Below are 20,482 nucleotides of genomic sequence, written 5' to 3' on the forward strand. Positions count from 1 at the left end.
TCCAAATCAGATGATTATTCCTGAATGGCTTCTGCATTTGCTCATCATCATTAGCATTTGGAATGCTCAAGCCAAATGCAGAAACAAACAAAGCTGTCCTTTTATTTAATCCTTTATTTATAACCATTTAGTAAAACTTGTCTAAAAGCCTAATAGCAGTCATGTTTACTGCTTAGCAAAATGGTCTGTTGTGTTACAGTATTTCAGGCTAACTGAAAGTGAAAGGCAAGTTGTCTGCCTATCATCTAGTTCCCTTTTCCCACCCTCATAGGACATCTGATTTTCAATTTAAAGGCAAAAATTTGATAGCCTAGGGTAATGTCTCTCTCTTACCACAATGCATAAAATACAATTCTTTAGGCAGAAACAAGTTAGGGAGGAAAATAAGCCTTTTCTGGCCAGTTGAACAGGGTTAGGATTAAGATCATTGATGACAAGAGACAACTTAAAGGCAACAGAAATCTCAGGAGGATAAATAAATTAAGGTCAACTATTATATAAAAATGGACTGAATGTGACAACATTAACAAGTTTGATTGATTGAAAATGTGATGGGTTTTGCAAGGTGAGTTCAGTAATTCCTGTGAGAAGCGCAAATGCTCTTGACTCCTGCTGGTATCATTAGACCATATAAAAGTGACCTAGTGCTTCCTAAGCATACTTTTAATGTAACCACTGTGTTATGCATAGTCATGCGTCATCCTGTTATGACCAATAACTATTGGAACGTGAACTAAAGCAGTGGCTGGTCTACTCTATTAGGTGTACACTCAGTAGTAGCAAAGCAGTTTTCACTAATACACAAATACTTTAAATTTCTAGTCTGTATGCTGGTCAAAGGTATAACTAGTGACAGTAAAACACAACTGTTCCCATGTGATCAGTGTCATCAAAAGCTGGCTGTATGTCTTTCTCTATGCATGAACCTGAATGCCAGGCTCACTTAACAGACGTGATGGACCCCAGCACTGTAGACTTCCTTTGGAATTACTGTAGTTTCTGCATATCTGTCATATCTGATAGGTTTCCTTTCAAGTCTTTCACTAAAGTAGAATATAACCAATATAGCATCTAAGAATACCTTTTGATACATGCAAACCATAATAGCGTGCAATATGAGGATGTCCCAACATGTCTGGTAGGGTATCTCATGTGACTCAGTGCTACTTAGAAACTAACATGCCTGTAGGAGGAGCAGCATGTCACAAATGCTTATCTATTCTAGGTAAAAGCTGGAGTACTAATTAGCTGTGCAAAGTAATTAGTCTTTGTTGAACTGTTCTATGATTTTGGTTGTGGTTTATTGTGTGGTGGTGGGTGCATAGTTCTACCTTCCCCCTTCCTGTACTTGTGCTGTAGAATAATGGAGCTGGATAGGTCCTTAATGGTATTGGTCCTTGCAGAACTAAGCTTAGTTGAAAGCTTTCATAAAGTTTTTTTAAGTGGCTAGAAGACTTCCCATCCAGAGGGCTAAGAAGGGGACAGAATACTGGTACAGTTCTCTTAGTAAATACCAGAGAAGACATGAAATACAATTTCTTTTGCAGAAACATACATACGGTATGCATACACAGTGGAACTCCCGCCCCTCCATACAATTGCTATTGCAGAAATAGGGTTAGATACTGTTGTTACACTCCTCAAATAAGCTCCATTCAAAACAAAGCATTCTTTGACTTCATGGCAAAAACCAGAAGATACATTAGAAAGTTTCTGTAACGTATACCTAGCCAAAAAAGTTCTCAACAGTTCAGGATTTTTCTCACTAAAAATCTTGTATGTTTACAATATGAAATCACAGTAATCTTTCAATATGAGATTGCCAGATTGTTATAGAGGACAGTGTACTAGGGTCAGAAGTAGGATTTGACCATAGCTCTCAAATATTCTTTCATAGTTTCAGTGGCAAAACATTACTGAGCAGAAATATATCCACTGTGCTCAAAACTTCTCCTCTGGCCAACAAATTTAAAAGCTTTTTCTTGCTATAAATGCCTTTCTTAGTATATTTTATAGGTTCAAGCTTTTATTCAAGGTTACTCATATTTTGCTATTCAAGGTTACTCATATTTTGTCTACAATAAGATTTAAAAAAAATCATTGTCTCAGGTACTGAAAGACAGGCTTATTTAATTAGATGAGATTTTAATGTTTTTGATTTCTGGCTATATTTAAAAGAAATTTACCATCATATTTACTCTCTAATTTTCTTCAGTAAGGGGGAAGAAAAAAAGAAGAACCTAGTAGTTTTCCATTCCCTTACTCAGAAGGGAGTGGAATGAACGCTATGCTGAAGTCGGATTGCCAACATTGTGTTTTGATAGATGAACAAAAAAACATTCTGTGGGAAAAGAACAAAGATCTTGCTTCACACAATTTGGTTATTTGAAAGGAAAGATTCATATGTGGGTGTATAGCATCATTAAAGCTGAATAAATAATTCACAACAAAAAATTGACTTGGTCAGTTTATTCTCCATTTGTGCTCAGCACACGTGCCAGATGTGATCCATGATATTCAAGTTGTTTAGGTAGGTGTGATGGGTTCTGTGAGCTGCTAGTTGTAATGGGTTCCCCAGTTTCTCCAAAAAAGCACTGTAGAAAGGGAAAACAGGGAGGTGGGGTTGTTGCTTTAGACTGAACCTGGGCTTCATAACCTAGTAAGAGGCCTTGGGCATGAAACTTATACAAGGTTTGATCATCTATAAAAAATGAGAGACATTAAATAAATGCTGCAGTTGGTCAGCATTCCTGAAAATTAGATTGATGATAGCTCTTTTTAACAAGTTACTGTAAGGCGTATGCACTTGTTAAAGAGTTTAAACCTACCTTTTGCGCATCATGTAAAAGTTTGTGTTATTGTACCTTAAAAAAAAAAAAGCGCTTATCAGCTTGTCTAATGATGTATATTTTTAAATAAAAGGTCTTAATAGGTTAATAAGTATATCCAGTCCTGTATCACATATGCAGTATAATCTTTGCATTCACTAGTCTATAATTTTCTATTTGTACTTCAGTCCATGACCCAAACATGTACATGTTCAGTCTAGTTTTGAAGTAGCAAATCTAATCTTTGCAAATATTTTGATACATTTGAATCAAAGCCTGATGATGAGGTGTATATAAAATCACAGATCATTGCAGATCATCTCCACTCCAAGCAGAATGCATGACCTTCTCATTCATTTCTGCAGAACACTGGGGTAAATTTCTATTGACGCAAAATTTAGTCTTAAAAAATAACTGGATTTTTACAAGCCATTGGGTCTATGTGGTCACTTCTGTGTGGATGTTGCTGAAGTGAGAAAGTTGGCATAGGAGAAGGTCAATAATTTATTCCAAGTAGCTCATGTATTTTCAATATTACCTATCTAATGCTTGGAAAAACTGGATTTTTTTTTTTAGTTTATAATTTCTGCTTTCCTCAGAATACCAGCATTTAATTTAAGAACAATAAAAATAGCACGAGACTAACTTTAGTGCAGATCAGTGTCAAATTAATATTTGTCTCAATTTCAGTCAAAAAACACCCCACTATCCTGAGGGCTCACAGCTACTTCATTTATGATGTTGCTCTCATAAGGTTTTTTATAATTTATTGTCAGCTGTGTTCCCCCTTCTTTCTCCCTCTCCTCCTGTCTAGCAAGGGCTTCACTCAGTCAATATCAAAAGAATAATGGAGCTACCATCCCTCTTTTGAATATGAAAAGACAAAAATATCTGCCATCCTCATAATCAAAAATAGTGTTTTTTCTTTCTTTCTCAGAATAATTGAACTTATGTTCGAAACGTAAATTCTGACTTAACTGGTACTGTCAGCTTGTTGAGTGTTGGGCACATTCATGTATATATGCATGCATATACATACATAGTTTTATTTCTATACTACTTCATAGTTTTTCAGACTAGTAAGAAGTTGCAGGCAAGAGTATATTCATTCTATATGTTCAATCTTGAAAACCTGATTTAATAATACAGCTTAAATTACCTCAGATAATACATAACTTAAATTTTGTTTTTTTTATATATATATATATATATATATATATAATTCTTTTAGAGAGAAAACTTCAGGTTTTCCAGACTTCGTGACAATCTGTTACTCTGCACAGGTGGAAAAAATGTAAGTAAGTGTGCTTAAATGTAGGCCGCACGTTAACCACAAAATTAGACAAGAATCAAACATTTGAACTTTCATTGAACATACAAGGTTTGGGGGTTCATTATAGCCAATAAATACAAGTAAGCAAAGAACTACTACTATTAACTACTTCTCCAGTCTAAAGTAGTAAGTCAACTTTTCCAACTCTTTGACCAACAGGTACTCTGCAAGTAAAGCAAACTGGAGAATATACTAAGTTGTCAAGTCTTTCAAAATTAATTCTACTTAAATTAAAATACTCCTGAGTGAAATATATCATTAGCTGTTTTTCTTATTTGAAGCAACTTGGTTTCTAATATATTTGATAACTGCACCTTACTTTCACAGTATTGTTAACTGCTATTATGTGTATGAAATATTACATATAGTAATGTTATGTTTTAGAAAGGTGTAGTCTGTCATCTATTTAAATCACTGCTATTTACAGTTAGGTAGGCAAATGGAAATATATACTGGACACTATTTCTAAACATGAATTTGAAGTATTTTCTCAATAGTAACCAAAGCTAATTGCTGGGTATAATGCCATAAACTTAGGTGGAGTTATAATCAGGATCAGCCAAACCATTTCTTAAGTTAAAAAAAAAAAAAAAAAAAAAAAAATCCTCCTCACCCTGTAGTTAGGTTCTACTCTCAGGCAGCCATCCGAGAGCTGCTCTTATGTCCACTCACTTGTACACAATGATTAAATCCTATGAAACATCTGCTGGCAACAGAAGCAGACACATCATTCAACAGTTGTAAGAATTTACCATTTACATTATTTTGTCACATTCCTCTACTAAGACTTCTGAATAATTGTTCAGATTTCATACAATTATAAATGCTTCATTTTCATTTGAGGCAACAAAGTCTTACTACTGCAGTTGTGATAAATCAAATAGATGCAGCCTTATCTGCACATCCATACAAGGTTCTAGTAACCAGTGGACTGTACAATCATTTACTTTTTTGTTTAATCTACATCTGCTTCGTGAACATAGAGCAGCCAGGTTCCAAGACCAGCCATTTAAATAATTTGTGTAATAGTTAAAGCTACAGGATGTGGAAATACACAGTAGGGTTAATTAAAGTATTTAAATAAGAGCAATTAAACCTGGCAAGAGGAAACACAATGTCATACAGAGAATGTAATTGGAATGGAAAACAAATTACAGAAAAACAGTACAAAAATTAGAAACAAAATGTATGGATTTAAGCCTAATATTTTTCATGTATATACTAAACTCCAGCATAACAGATTACAGAGGCCCATTGTTAATAGCAAGATTAAGAAAATAGTAACTCCCAGAGGAATAGAATAAAGTCCCCTCTGAAATACACAGAAGCTCTTTAGGATATGATAGCTGAAAAAGCATTTTACTACAGAAAATGGTGACAAAACTGAAAATTTGCGAACACTTTGTAGTAAAATCCATTATTCAGACTGGAGAAATCATTATGGATTTTTTCAGAATGTATAAATGAGACTTTACTGTCTCAACCATGGTCAGGAAATCTTTCTGATGTATTAGAAGAATATCTGCAGGAGTACATACTGTTGGTATAGTGTGTGAGTGTTTTTTCTTTCTTTATTCAACACTGTTTCCTGTAGAAAGCGTTTAAAACTAGAGGATCTTTTGTACGTATATAGTCCTTACAATTCTGGCTAAATGCAGAATTTGCAGCCGAAAATATAGTTTGGTTTTGTTTTGGCAACAAATCCAGATGATGATGTATTTAGGTTCATCTTATAATAGCCAGATTCACCTAATAAGACCTTTGTAAAAACAGAAGACAATATTCAGGATTGAAAGCTAGCTTCATCGTATGGAGTTGATGACAATAAGCATCAATTTTTCTGATTACAGCTCCTGCCCTGAGTAACAAGTTAATAAGACAGTTCATTTAGAATTAAATTGGATGCCTTTTTGAGAACTGACACTCATAAGAGCTGAACAGAGTGAGCTTTAGGAATGCATGTTGGTGGGATCTGTGATTCACATGTTGACATTTTCTGAAATTTGTTCCTCACTATTAAATGCTATTTTAAGTCTCTCTCCTACATCCTGCTTTCACAATATACTGCCAACTGTCCTACTTTGTAGCATTCAGAAAACTGTAAATGCAGAAACCCCTGTAGTGAGTGATATGAAATACTCTGGCTATTTAGTGCTTTAAATTCTGCACGCCTAAGTTCTAAATGAGAACTTAAGATGTATATATACAAGTTAACAACAAGAAATGCTGTGCTTATCTTACAGAATGCAGGTCAGACTCTGATATAGGTCATTCCTGTGCTTTTAAAAGTCTCCAGAGTCTTGAGTGAGCCCTGGCCTGTTGAAGAGTCCAAAGATAATATGCAGCACCAATGTTTTTTGGCAGTGTAACTTTGGTCTAACTAATAAATAGAAAATTTTACATATGATATCTCTTTTCATATGGATTCTGCCAAACAGTAGTTGCCCATGTAGAGAAACAATACTATGATAGTTAGGAAAAAGGTGGGATTGCTGGACACGCTGGTTTTATTTGCATGTTTTACAAGTACATTTTGTGGAAAACTTAGAAAAATTACCTTTATTCTTTCACTTTGAGATTACATATAAATGATTTCTGCAAACAAGTCAGGCTGGATCTATCTGGCTTGATCTAGGCTTGCTTCAAGATGTCTAAAGTAGAAGAGAAAGGCAACAAATACACTTTAAAGTGTGATGGAATATTCAGGTGATGAGGAATTACAACATACACTGAAATGAAATAAAAATACGACTTCATTTAGGATGTAAATGAAAATTGCTGGGATCTGACTTTAGTGATGAAAAGTGCAAATACCGATGGAAAACTGGTAAGTGAACTTTCTAAGGAAGAAATTATTGTTAGCTATAAATTTGCAACAACTATTGCAATTTATATGAGTGTAGGAAACCTATCGAATTCATTGCCACAGGGCATCTGTGAGTCAATGACTGACTTTTCTTTTTCTGAAGAGCTGCATTAATTTTAAGAGCACTGATGAAACAACTTTCTGTAGGCATGCTAAGATAATGGTGTGGACAAATGAACAGAGCAGGTTGGGGTCAAGAAGGGAATTTCCCCCTTATGGTATTACATTGAATGGCTGGCTCTGAGAAGGGTTCATTTCTGTGAAACAGCAAGAATTGACCATTGGTGGAGGCAGGCTGCTAGACAAGGTAATTAATTAATATCTAGTTAATTTATTTTCTGATCTGTGATGTGGCAATTTATGTATGCTTAGGTTTTATCTATTAGCTTGGTTTTGTAGGATTCATCATTTAATATATGTTGCCTTCCAGAGTTCTTTTTGCATTCTTTTCCTATGCAAAACTCTTGTTAACATCCCTTTCCTTCCCTTTTTTGAGTGAACACAAGATGCAGCATTAGGTTGCTAATGAAAAATCGTTTCATAGCATGCAGCTGAAGGTCATGCATATGCACATCTTACTGCCTTATACTCTTTCTTTTTTTCTTTTCAGGGATGAAAATACTGTTCTAACAAAGCATACCCAGAAATGTAAAGGAAAGTTCACATTATTGCTACCGATCTTTGCATAACAGAATATGTAGTTATTCATCTTCAGCCAGACAAACAAGAAGCTTCTTTTAATACAATTAAAAAAACGCAAGATTTTTTTTTCTTTTCCCTAGAAAAAAGGGAACATGATTTGCTTAGACCTCCTAATGGATTCCCAAAAATTTAGGGTTTTTAGATGTGAGAATATATACATTCCAATTTCTTTGTGAAATGTAATTCTTACTAAAATGTAACTCAATTGGAAAACAAAAATACCAAATGACAACATTCTTTTTCTTTTGGGGGTTTTGCATTTGATTAGTCTAGGCTTTCTAATCTGAATGCTCAATATGAGGGCTGCATAACTTATTTTAACCCAGAAGCTGAACTGTTAGCATTATCATTATATGCTTATGATTAAATTTATCTCTGGAGACCAAGAAATAAATTGAGCGCCATTTGAAGAAAATTAAGAAAGGATTTTGTACTAGTATTTCAATCAGTCTGTGTATTCTAACATGGGAATTCAGGCTTAGCTCTTTGGGACTTTGGTCACAGTATCTAGTTATCGAAATGGCTTTTTCCCCAGTCACCATAGAAAGCTATAAGCTGATTATAATTGATACTGGGAAAGGAATTTCCTTGCAGTTGCAGCACAAGCCTTGCACAATTTACTCAGACAATAATGGAAATAATCTATTTTTTGTCTGTTATGCTATGTATCATTGTCAGGTTCTGGATACCAGACTTGGCCTGATCATTTTGCTAAGTAGCAAATCCTCTTTTCTTGTCATATACCTCATTCTTGCATCCTGATTTAATTGCCTTCCAAGGGAACATTTGCTGAAATATTTTAATCTGAAACTGGATTGTAGGATATTATTTGGTAACCAAATCTTGCTTACATACACATTGCCCTTGTTTTTATTGGAATGAAAGATGCTTTTACTGATTTGATCAGGACAAAATTTTGGTTTTGTCTAGGAAGTTAGAATAATAGAAGACATACTCTAATAGTAAAAGTACTTCCATCCATTTTACAGCTGAGGAAAGCAAGACACAGTAAGTGTTCGGTTCAGTGAAACAAAGGAGAAACGGAGAACGGAGCTCAGGCTTCCTGAAACCCAGTCACTTGATTTCTTAGTTATCAGTCAAGTGATAGCATTCTGGATTTGGCTCTTCTTTTGCATCTGTGTCATCGTATGACATTGTATGGCATATAGTGCCATGCAGTACCTTGCTATCAGAAGCAGTTTGTGATTTTTGGAGAGAATTTATCTGGACATCAGAAAATTAAGAAAATAATGTGGAACTAGAGCAAATAACTTCTTTCTAAATAAATGTGGTGTTGAAAATTATATGCTAAAATATGCAAATAGGGTATCTGCTTTGAAGGAAAAACATGGCAATGTGTTAACTTCCTTTTAAATTAATTCAGCACAAGTGTCTTTGGAGCTTAAATGCAGTCCTCAGGAGAGTAAATACTGCATAATGTGATATGCTGGAAAAGACTTGAAACGCACCCCCTAAAAGCTTCTTTTACTGCTGCATTCACGCAGAAACTTTCTAGCTGGCAAGTTCTACATCTAATTTGCAAAGATTAAAACCTGCTACTAGAAAATTACTCCAAATATAAGCTAAAACTGTACAAGAAAAGGCTTTGGTTGCCACTAACTACAGCAGTAACTGCAAGCAAATTTAATACCAGTTATTAAAACACAATATTATGTAGTATTACTTGTATTTAATATTGTTTTGCATGTGAATATTTTGCTTATATATTTTCATGTTTAAATTGAAGTCAAGTATTCATAATGGAGAAAGACTGAAGGCTTTAAGAATTTTAATATTTCTAAGTAATTTTATTCTGCATAAATGGGGTTAAAGAGATTGTAAGTTCATAATAAGAAGTAGTCCAAGGACTCTAAAACCCAAATAATTTAAAATACCTATTTTTGAAGAAAGAGAAGTGTTTAATATGAAAACAGTATTGGTTAAGCTGCACATGCATTGGGGACAAATTTACTAAGGCAACAAGAAGAGAAAAACATTAAATATCACTTTCTCATATCTAAGCAGCATAATAGTTCAGGTTCCTTATCCTCCAGCTATAACACCTTGTGCAGTTATCCTATTAGTTCCAATATTAAGTACAGGCAAGCTAGGGTAATATTTGATCAAAGACAAGCAAAGAATAGCTAAGTGTAGAAAAAAGTGCTACTGATGTACTGAACCCATACACCAACACAGCATCGGGAGGGCTGGGGCTTCTGGAAGTGCTCTCTTGTGACTGAGATTTAAAATTGAGCACTTGACCACAGTGGTTATTTCAAATCAGATAGCCTTACTAGAACTGTGGGGTTTAACCTAGTCTGTTGACTCAATTAATTGAATAATTAGGTTCTGATTTTCTTTATATTTCTCCTGCAGGATCAAAATCTGTTTGTTTTTTTAACAGGACACAGTCACTTTCTGTTCTGAGCTGTTGGGCAGATAGTACTGCATAATTATATAGCTATACAGCAATACAGCATGTTTTATACTGCAAATACGTATTGAGTGTATTTCTATCCTTTGGGATTAGAAGTACAGCGTAAATTAAAATGCTTCAGAAATTAATGATGCTGTTTTTCTACCCTGTGGCTTTCAGCATGAAAGAATCTGAAGAAGTCCATAGAGACAGTTGTTCCTTTAGATGCATAGCTCTACTGAAATTAATGCCTGCTGTACACAGATACCTGAGAGCTAATGTATGGATAAAAGAAATGGGAATAGGCATTAGAAAGACACTGGCAACTGTTAATTGCTGTTAGCAACCACTTCAGTAATAGTGCACCTGCACTATGTATGCGCAGCAAGAGGGTGTATGGAATTAGTACAGCAATTCTCTGCTCGGTTCACAGGTCTCAAGCTTACTCCTACTGTGCAATCTGGATGCTGCATTCCCTTGTTTGGGATACAGTTCTGGGTGATCGTTCCAGCTAGCACTAGCACTGCACATCATTTAATTTCATAAAATGCAAACAGGTAAGAATAATTCAGAATCACTATCTTGCAAAGGCCACAATATGTACAAGGAACAAGGTGTAAATGCTTTCAGTAATTCAATTTATTCTTTCTTTGCATAACTAAATGGAGTATCTATAGAAATGAGATATGGATGACCATGCTTCATAGTATCAGTGGAATATTGCTAGAGTTGAGTAATTCATTTGCTCCCTTCTGTCTTCCCCATTCCTTTCACAGCAATTCTCACTATGGTATTTTTGGAGAAATTACACGTACAACAACTACAGTTGTTAGCAACAGATGTTATTTACATAAGATGGCCTATTCCACTCTCTCTGAACACTTCTGAATGGGAGGATTTCCTGTGGAAAAACTGACTAGGATCACAGTTCTCACAGGTTGCCCAGAGAGGTTGTGGCGTCTCCTTCTCTGGAGATTTTCAAAACCTGTCTGGATGTGATCCTGTGCAACGTGCTCTAGGTGACCCTGCTTGAGCAGGGGGGTTGGACTAGATGCTCTCCAGAGGTCCCTTCCAACCTCAACCATTCTGTGATTCTGTGATTCTCCATAACATGTAAATTCCAAATTCATCTTTTACTCAGGTTTTCCTTTCTCAAAATCCACCATGTTATACTTCAATCCAAATTCCCACCTTACATTCTTTATCTTGTCCCAGTAGCTCTGCCTTATATGCTTTCTCACACCTGTTCTGTGCAGGTCCCTCACTTGACGTTTTTCTCACAACAGCAAATAGTCACGGCTGAGGTAGGCTGTTTAGAAGCGTAAGAAACAATCGCAGCCCTAGCCAACTTAATATACACATGCAGTTCATAAAGATGCTACCAGGTAAGAGCAATTGTGGAAAAACTTCTTCCTCACACCTTTGTATGCTGCTGGAGAACAGGCCTGAAGAAGATCAGAAAGGTGCTGTGCCTTAACATGCTGTAAGTATACTTTCTAAATCTCCTACATATAAAACTCTTGTCATGCAAGGTAGGTGATGTATGTAGAGATGAGTTTTACTTGCAGAGCATGCTTTATGTCAACTGCTTTTCTGTCAGCAAGAAACCTGAGAAATCATTACCAGAGACTGAGGAACTTATTAAAAAAAAAAAAAGTGAGATGACTGACTGCAGCATTTAAAATATATGATTTCTTAGTATACAGAACATGTAAACTTGTTAATAGCAGATAGAGTCAGTTCAGAAGAATGAATCCTAGTTTTGGCCATACACAAACATTTTCCACTGAAAGATGTCCCAAGAAGTTGTATAGCCGGGGCACCGGCCTCCCTTTCTTCTCCTACATCTCAAAGCCCCTTCTCTGTCACAGCACAGGCTCTATTTGGCACATGCAACACAATCAATCTGGCAGTCCCAGTGACAGTGGATTTACTGAGTGCATGTGCGGTGATTATCATGAATGTGTGCAGCAGACCTGATGCTTCCCACAAGCACTCTGCTCCCTGCCAGGACATTGCATATGTACCTGCTGCTTGCCATGAAGAACCCACAGGGAGCAAGTAGGATTTAATTCTTTCGTGCCAGCATCACATCACTCCTGGGCCTTCAAGCTAGTTGCGTCCCCAGAAGAACTGTAGTAATTACTGTAAGTAAATCTAGGAAATATTGGGAGGACTGAGTATTAAACAAGGGGCACTCCATGACAACCAAAGGTAGTTTCACTTCCCTTACGGTTCATGATGCCAGAGCAGGTTCTTTAATATCTTGTTTAAATTAATGTTCTAATAAAATGCCGACCACTTTGCTACGAGATAATTCTTGTCTCTATCCTCTCTGCCATGTGTAATTTGTGGTGATCACTTACTACTCTGCTAAAAGGTCTAATTTTGTTCTGATTAATGAAAAAGTGGTGAGACATACAGAAATAGGTGATTTGTCAAACATGTATAAAACAGTTCAGCGTAACAGTATTCCCAAAATAAGCATTTTCCTAGGAGAACACCTGACAGACAACCTGAGCAATAAAACTCAAACACTACCCATTTGAAGGGAGTCTTTTCAGGGCTAATTTACATAATTTGACGTAATTACAGATATAAACACTTGAAGATGCCTTGGAAGCAGGAATGTCACAGAAGCCTACATTTTATTGGTTCACAGAGCATTTAGCAGCTGTACAAAGCTGTGGAGCATGGAATCCTGCTCAGAGTCAGATTAGATGGATCCTGATTATACAAACCCATAATACCAGACTTTGAATGCTCTATGAAAGTCTGTCCTGTAAAGAAAGCTACCACATGGTCTCCTAGGGCCTCTGCCAGTCAGCCAGCATGACATACAAGGAAAACATCTTCAGGGCCAGAGAAGCTGGCGGTGAGGGGTGGTGTCCCTCCGTGTGAATGCCTGTCAAACCACTGTTCTGTCCACAGCACAGCAGTGGGACTTTCCTGAGTATCTGATTCCAGTTGCCTACAGTTAAAGGTAATCACATAACTTGATGAAAATCAAAATTTTAAAACCGAAGTGAATTATAAATTAAAAAATCAAGTTTGATGTGTATATATATAGTCCTAGTCCTTCGAAGACTTAAGTTGGGGAATAATCCTGTAATAGAGCTACAGAATCAAGGAGACAACTAGCTACGGATGACGTGTATCTTTCTACCTTTGTCATGAGGATATTTCTCATCGTTCCTTTTCACCAATGCAAATGAGGAGGAACAAACCTAATCTGAACAGTGCATTTTCAAAAAGCTGCACAGTCTTATATGAACCAGACTGAAGCCCATGTCACATCACAAGGCTTTCATGCTGTCTCTCAGAATACAGAATGTCTCAGGAAAATGAGAAAGCTTCCTCATTCAAATGTCTGGAGCAATTCATATCTCTGGAGCACAGGGCAGATATATTGATTTTTGTGCTCGTCAGAGAAATCTAGTTCAATTTGTTCATCCTCCTCCAGCTTTGTAAGTCTTACCTGGTTCCCATTTCCTTTCTGAGACAATTCTCCCCTGGCACTGCTACATCTTTTTAATGATCAGCATCATCAGACCTTTTTGTGGGAATTACTGTCAGACCAGAGAATCTATAGAAGTCTAACTGTGCTTGCAGTCAAAAGGAGGTGCTGTGAAAAGATATGGCCAACATCTACATTTAAATTAAATTAATATATCACAAGCTTCAAGACTACACAAGCATCAATAAACTTAGTCCTGCTTATTTTGCAGTAGTTCTGCTCACTGCATAACATCATTGAAAAGAAATACCAGAGCTTTCAAAATGTAATAAAAAAATGACCCACTTCAGATAGACAGCTTCTAGTGCATTCATAGAAACATATCCTTCCACCAGACTAAATAGGAGCATTTCAAATGTAGTAATCAGTTGACCTTGGCAAGCCCTGATTACTCTCATTAGTTTTCTTCTAGCTTACAGCATGCGCAGTGGGGTTGTGCACCATACTGTATTTTGAGAAATAAATAACATTTTAATTGCATTGGGTATTAACAAAATCCTTTTTGAACAACAAGATTTTAATTATTTCATGTGTCTCTTAATTTATCATAAGGAAACAACTAATTAGCTTTCTCTGCTCTTAGGCAGAAGTTTCTTTGTAGAAGACTTTCTTTGTAGAAGTCCATACAGCCTAGTTTTAACAGCACTGTACCTTCATCTGGAAACTGTATTTGGGACATGGAATGGAAATACAGCTGGAAAACAAAGTAGCTAAATACCATTTCTGAAGTGTTTTTCTACTAGTTAAATTACCAGTGCATTCTACTGAGGTACCCCCAAATTGGATCTAGCATAATTAGTATTACAAAATGCAGCAGTAGCCTGAAGCAGAAACCCTTGTCACTGAAGGGTCAGGTTGAATTCAGCAATCACCAAACAGATGGCCAGTACAGAAATGTTACCAAAATACCGTTTAAATAAATAATGTTAATTATACCTTTTAAAAATCGTACCAAAAATCAAGAGCAGTGGTGGCCACAGTGAGGCCTCCATAGCAAAGCCATTGTTAAAATTTGAGAAGACGTAATTAAAACTCTGCCAGTAGGGGGACCGAAAGTGAAAGCTGGGATGTCCTTCCAGATTAGTTATTTAACATCTGCTGCTTGACTGCTACCCTTTCAAGACAAAGATTATGGATTACTTTCAATTATAAATACAAATTATGTTAATACTATACTTTATTGATCACTGTCCAAATGATCTCTGCACTAAGGTGGACACTCCACTACCCATGTCCTAAAATACACTAATTAAGGCTGGTTAAATCAAAAAAGAAACAAACCCTAATGAATAGGCAGAAAAGATATTTACAAACCCATGTGCATGTTGCAGAAGAAATTATATGCAGGGATGAAATTGTTGTAATGCAGAATCTCAGCCCATGGGCTTCTATACCACTAACTTAGGTTTTGGTGAAAAAGGATCACTGTGCCGTATTTCACAGAAGTGAAGTACACAACTAGATTCACAGACTCAAGACTGCAGAGGAACAACTGTGACTGTTTAGACTGACTTCTGGCATCCACTAGCCATTAATTTTTTCCCAGAAGCTAAATTAGGTACTTGTTTTAGAAAGTATTGCAATCATTTTATTTATCCTAAGCAACAGACATACATATCATTATTTACATCACATGGTAGACTTCCAGTATTTTAATTATTATCTTAAGAAAATTGCATCTTCTTTTGAAAGATTGGACTATCTTCAGCTTCCAGCCATTGGAGCCTGTTTTGTCATCAAGATAACCTATCTCCCTCTTCGGAAATACCGATATGTTTGAGTCACCTTGCCACCTCCTCTGAGCTGAACTACAGAGTGCTCTCTGTAAGCATTATAACATGGAGCATGGTTTCTAGCCCCAGAACGTTTTTGTGGGGGTTTTTTTTGCCCCCCCCCCCCTTTTTAAGTTCTCCCTGTATTTATAAATCATTTGCAAAGTGTAAACATTGAACTCTATCTTATCAGCATTCTCATCACTGTGGAAGTACTTCTCAGCCTTTATTTGCTCTTCTTTTTATAGTGCCAAAAATGCAGTAGCTGTTTTAGGGAAAGGGGCTGCACAAGTACCTCCTTAGAAGGATGACCCTCTACATCCTTTTCTGAGTCACTTTCCAAAAGGGGGAAAAAAACAAACAAACAAAAAAAATCCTCTTGTCACACCAGCATAAACTTTACATTCCTTACTCCTAAGTAGATTGATTTGATTCTTCTAAATCACATTCCTGGGACTGAGATCATTTTTTTAACAGTAGCTCTGTGTTAGCAGCTGGATAGTAAATCATTTATCATGAACTTGGAAGACCATTATGCAAGATACATAACCTTCTGAGATAGCTGCTATTGGGATCAAATGTAAAAATAGTTTCCTGGCACTGTGCACTGGTCCTGTTTTGTTAGTAGACAGATTACTTGCATTTCAGGTACAGAAAAAAAGCAGAAACAAAGCTTTTGAACTTTCTGAAATATCTGCTGAGTAAGAATTACCTGAGTAAACTGCCAGTAAAGCTTCATTCTCTTGGCTTTGGCATAATTGCATTCAATGAGCCTGGGCCTGCTGTTCACATCCACCAGGCATCTGTTGTCATCATCGTCGACAGTAGGACTCAGAACACCCACGTGGAGCTGCTGACTGCTTGTGTAATAGACATTCTGAAAGAGGAAGCACAAAGGTGATGTGTGGCCCCAAGACAGAAGCAGCACTTCTATCAAAAAAGTAATGGCAAATGTAAAGATGCTGATAGGCTATGGTGGCTTTTAAATTATTTCCTTTCATGCAAGAAGCAACGCAATGTTTTTAAAGCTGTTTTAAATTAACAGTTAACTTTTACCAACAAGTAATTGTTGATTAACTAGTGAGTAGGAAATATGTGAACAAAACTGAACGTTGTCTCATCATGTGCCTTTTTAACTTCTGTTTCCTATGTTCATGCATCATGGGTCTTCAAAAGAGCAAGGTTTACATTTTCTAGCAGGAAGTGGGGTTAAAAGTTTAAGGATTGCCATCAGTTCTGCTTAGACCATTTCATCTGAGAATAATACCTAACTGGAAAGGTAAGAGGGGAGGAAGGGAAGAGGAGTAACCACAGAAGTTCAGCAGGATCTGAACCTTTTATATTATAGATGATAAGTGATAGACAGAATGATTGATAAATGAAGACTTGTACAAACAAAGGCCAAGCACCAAATTTGAGACAGCTAACCAGAATTCAGTGTATGCAATAAAAAATACTATCCATTATTTAGCAGCTGGTAACAGACAGATATATGGCAGGAGAGAACAGAATGGCCATGCTTCAGGATATCTATTCTCATCTTACCATGTGTTGATACACGTACAAACACACAGAGGTTGGAAAAAGAGGCCAGATGCCAGCTGGTCTGGATTTCCAGCAGAAGACTGCTCTTACAGGCCTCAGTGATTACATGTATGGCCAACGTCATGAGATGGTTATCTTACACAAATTATTTTTTCTACTGTGTCTGGAAAAAATATGTGAGGGATTTCTTTAGAAGAAGGAAAAAGAAGGGGAAAGGAAGTAAGCTTGCCAGACAGAATAGATAATGGGTCTTCTTGAAAATACCAAGTTATATATGATCCTAGTAATGTAATACAGGAATTCAGAATTTAATTTTGGTAAGATCAGACCTTTCTCTTGACAGAACCATGAGAAAGATGAATGGGCAACATCATCCTTTAGCAGCGTGATCTAATAAGGGTAGGTGTTAAGCTTTGACAACCCTAATGGTATCAGAGAGTCACAAATGACAAGATCTAGATAGACAGAAGTGCAAAATTAATGTCTCCATCATCTTACTGTATCCATTAATACCATTTATCTGTAAAAAGGGGGAGCTGCAAATAAGGCTGTCTGTGTTTGGGAAACTTGTCTGTTCCCAGAGCTTGATGGTACTATATCCTGGTATCTGTTCATTATTGATGCTGTAGCTTGTTTTATATGTGTGTATTCTTTCTTGTGAAAACTCTGATAAAATATTAATTGCAAATAGGAGAGAAAGCAGAGATGAAACAGAACAAAGCAGGACTAAGAAGGGATCTGGGAGTAGAAAACTCTTTGAATAGCACATTGTAAAAGACTGACATGCTGAGATGAGTAAAAGCAGGGATTAAATAAATAGAGATCAAAACAAGTGGTGCTGTTTCTGTGCAAGGCTATGGACTCCTTTCACCCTGCTGTAACATATGTGGGGCAGATCCTCAGTGGAAGTAAACTGGCATAGTTCCATAAATGTTAATGGAGTTGTCATTCATGGTTTACGCTGATCAAAGGTTTAATCCTTTCATCAATTTTTCGCTCTTTTCACCCCACAGAAATGATAGAGAAATCTGAGCTGGTTGAACCTAGGTGAATCTAGGTTTTAAAAATCTGAAATAGAAAAAAGGTGACTGGTTCAGTCTTGCATTACAGGGGAAGAGAAGAGTAAAAGGACCTAGCAGATGAAAATACATTTCAGAAAGGGTTGGTTATTACTGAATGAAATAAACAGTAAGAATTGTGGAAAGACTAACAAGAAGACACCCCAGCAGATACAATCCATAAATTGTGGAATTAATGTTCCTGCACACAAAACAGATGCTTTAGAAGAGCAATAGACATTTAGAATAAATTGTCTAAAAAGACCATTGAAACAAATATGTTAGATAAATTTAAGATCTATCCAGATGCTTTTTGGGGAGAGAACAGAGATTGAAGTAGTGATATAGCAAAGCAGCAAGATCAAGATAATCTTTAAACACGATTGTTAGGACACATTGTCTCTTACAGATAAAGGCTTTGTTGTAGCTCTTTTGCCTATTATCTAAAATTTCTTTTAGAAAAGCAAGAAGGAAAATGTCAGTGATGTTTGTGCTTTTTTACTAGCAGAAGCTATTTGTTAATGTCATTTTTTCCAGCATATTGTCACCACTGAAAACATGTTAGAATAAAATTAAGGTTTCTGTATTTTTTTTCTTTTCTTTTTTTTCCAAGATACAAACCAGTCACTGAAAACAGATGGGCAGGCTTGGCTGTAGCTCTGAAAAGTGCACAATACAGCTCGGTTGCTTGTGCAAAAAAGTGATGTACCTGCAAACCCTTAGGGCTGAACTGTTTTTATTAGCTCAGTCTCTTCAGCCTTTCACAGAATGGCCTGAAGGCTTCAGGTAGTCAGTTTACCCTAGTGGATAAAGCAAACCTAATCCATAGTGCAACTCCACAGGTTTTTCTGATGTCAAACCAGCAAGGGTTCAGTCTATGCATCTTTCTGGGCAGGAGCAGAACAGTGGCTCTGGCTGGGGGAATTACCTAACTCTGTTTGTTGGCAAAACTCTACAGAAACAGAACGATCATTTGCAATTATGCTTAATAGAGATAAATTAGCAGGTTGTCACTTATTTTTAGAGAGCTCACCCTAATTGCTAATATTACTTCATTTCCCACAGGTGTTCAACTCAGTGTGGACCAGTTTAGACAAAGAGGAGCGAAACCTTCTGTTCTCACCTGCTGTTGGGACACACGCCTTTCAGCTCTTTAAGTGACATGTAGAAGTAAGCTCAAAATCAAGCAGACTTCTGACTGGGCTCTTTCAGGATGTTGCTCTGCTCTTATCCAATTGTACCATACTTTATTTCAGAACTGAACGCATTAGGCACAACCTGATAATTTGACTATGTTTTTCTATTGGAGGTATCACATCAGAAGCACATACCCTGTGCAAATTCATCTTCAGCTGCTAGCAAACAGAAAGATAAAGGTTTGAGTTGCTATTGGCCAGAATACTCTTAAAAACTACAGATGATCCCTGGCTCCTTCCTCCAGCCCTGAAATAAAACAGCCCCTGCACTGAGAGAGCATAATAGTAAGCATGTCAGGACAAAGGGAGGGCGTCAGTTGCTAAGACAGAAATAATTACTGGCACCAGTGATAAAGTCCAGCTGCTCTTCTAGTCTGAAACCTAAAGCTATTAAACATGAACCCATGGTTGAACTTCCCTTTAGAAATCTCATGTATTAAGCAAAAATACTTTAATTGCTTTTACACTGTATTTCCCTGTTTCCATCTGATTATTTTCATTTTCAAAAATGCATTTTAGGTTTCTTTTTTTTTTTCAGTTTAAAGGTGTTAAACAAATTGTCTTTCTGGATTGAGCTGTATGAAATTAACCAGCTGAGTTACATTTACTGATTTATCATGTTATAATTTGCTTGACTTTTTATTACTTGTATTTTAAATTAACCTGCAGATAAGATAAGATCTTATGAATTAAAACAATGCTCAGGTTTTATCATCTCACATGTAGCCCTATAAAAAGGGGTTTGTACTTGTGATTTAAATGGCTAAATAAATGAATGCTCATAGCAGTACTTCTTATGTGGATTACTTCACTTGAAGAAGATGCTTTTAACAAGCATTGACAATCGTTAGCTGCTTTGCAATCCACTTCAGCACAAGATGGATGACTGAGACACTTTTTGTTTAAAACACTTGAGAAGTTACAGGCAAAACACATTTTACTAGCACATCTATTTCTACAGTATTGCAACACCACCACTGACTAACACAATATGATAGCAATTTCACAATAATTTTTGAAGAATGGCTCTGGTACTTACTTGGAAGTCCAAATGACTGAATATTGAATGTGGACTGCTAAGTTATTAAGGTGCTTGTGAAAATCTGACTCAAAGCTTGGTCCTTTCATTTCTGTTCCATGGCAAATGGCACAGTAGTCCCTGCTCAAGTGCCTGGAGTCTCAGTAGCTGAAAATCCACTTGGCACCACTGAAGTCAAGACACTTGTTCCATGCTGATTTACAGCATTCT

The 20,482-nt window shown here is 36.5% G+C and overlaps 1 protein-coding gene and 1 long non-coding RNA gene across 15 annotated transcripts in view; one reads left to right on the plus strand and one right to left on the minus strand.

The window, feature by feature from the left end:
• The window catches only part of LOC106497093 (uncharacterized), a 124,416-nt gene extending 104,393 nt beyond the window's left edge, over nt 1–20,023 (plus strand). For 3 of the 5 annotated variants that reach the window (XR_001294749.2, XR_010884080.1, XR_001294748.2), the window contains 5 exons: nt 4,060–4,122; nt 10,579–10,702; nt 11,432–11,628; nt 17,323–17,378; nt 19,103–20,023. This is a non-coding gene — a long non-coding RNA (uncharacterized lncRNA). The remainder of the gene's footprint in view (nt 1–4,059; nt 4,123–10,578; nt 10,703–11,431; nt 11,629–17,322; nt 17,379–19,102) is intronic. The other 2 variants (XR_010884081.1, XR_001294747.2) reach the window with 2 other exon arrangements.
• Nucleotides 1–20,482, minus strand: part of GALNT18 (polypeptide N-acetylgalactosaminyltransferase 18) — a 251,104-nt gene that overhangs the window by 4,141 nt on the left and 226,481 nt on the right. For 4 of the 10 annotated variants that reach the window (XM_013957884.2, XM_013957886.2, XM_013957887.2 and 1 more), the window contains one exon: nt 16,147–16,311. In XM_013957884.2, coding sequence (XP_013813338.1) covers nt 16,147–16,311 — 165 coding nt within the window. Of the gene's footprint in view, nt 1–2,468; nt 2,595–4,307; nt 4,326–4,774; nt 4,865–6,718; nt 6,813–16,146; nt 16,312–20,482 lie in introns of those variants that run through there. The other 6 variants (XR_001294746.2, XR_010884078.1, XR_001294745.1 and 3 more) reach the window with 6 other exon arrangements.

The sequence above is a fragment of the Apteryx mantelli genome, chromosome 4 (genome assembly GCF_036417845.1).
Source record: "Apteryx mantelli isolate bAptMan1 chromosome 4, bAptMan1.hap1, whole genome shotgun sequence".
In the NCBI taxonomy this organism is placed as follows: domain Eukaryota; kingdom Metazoa; phylum Chordata; class Aves; order Apterygiformes; family Apterygidae; genus Apteryx; species Apteryx mantelli.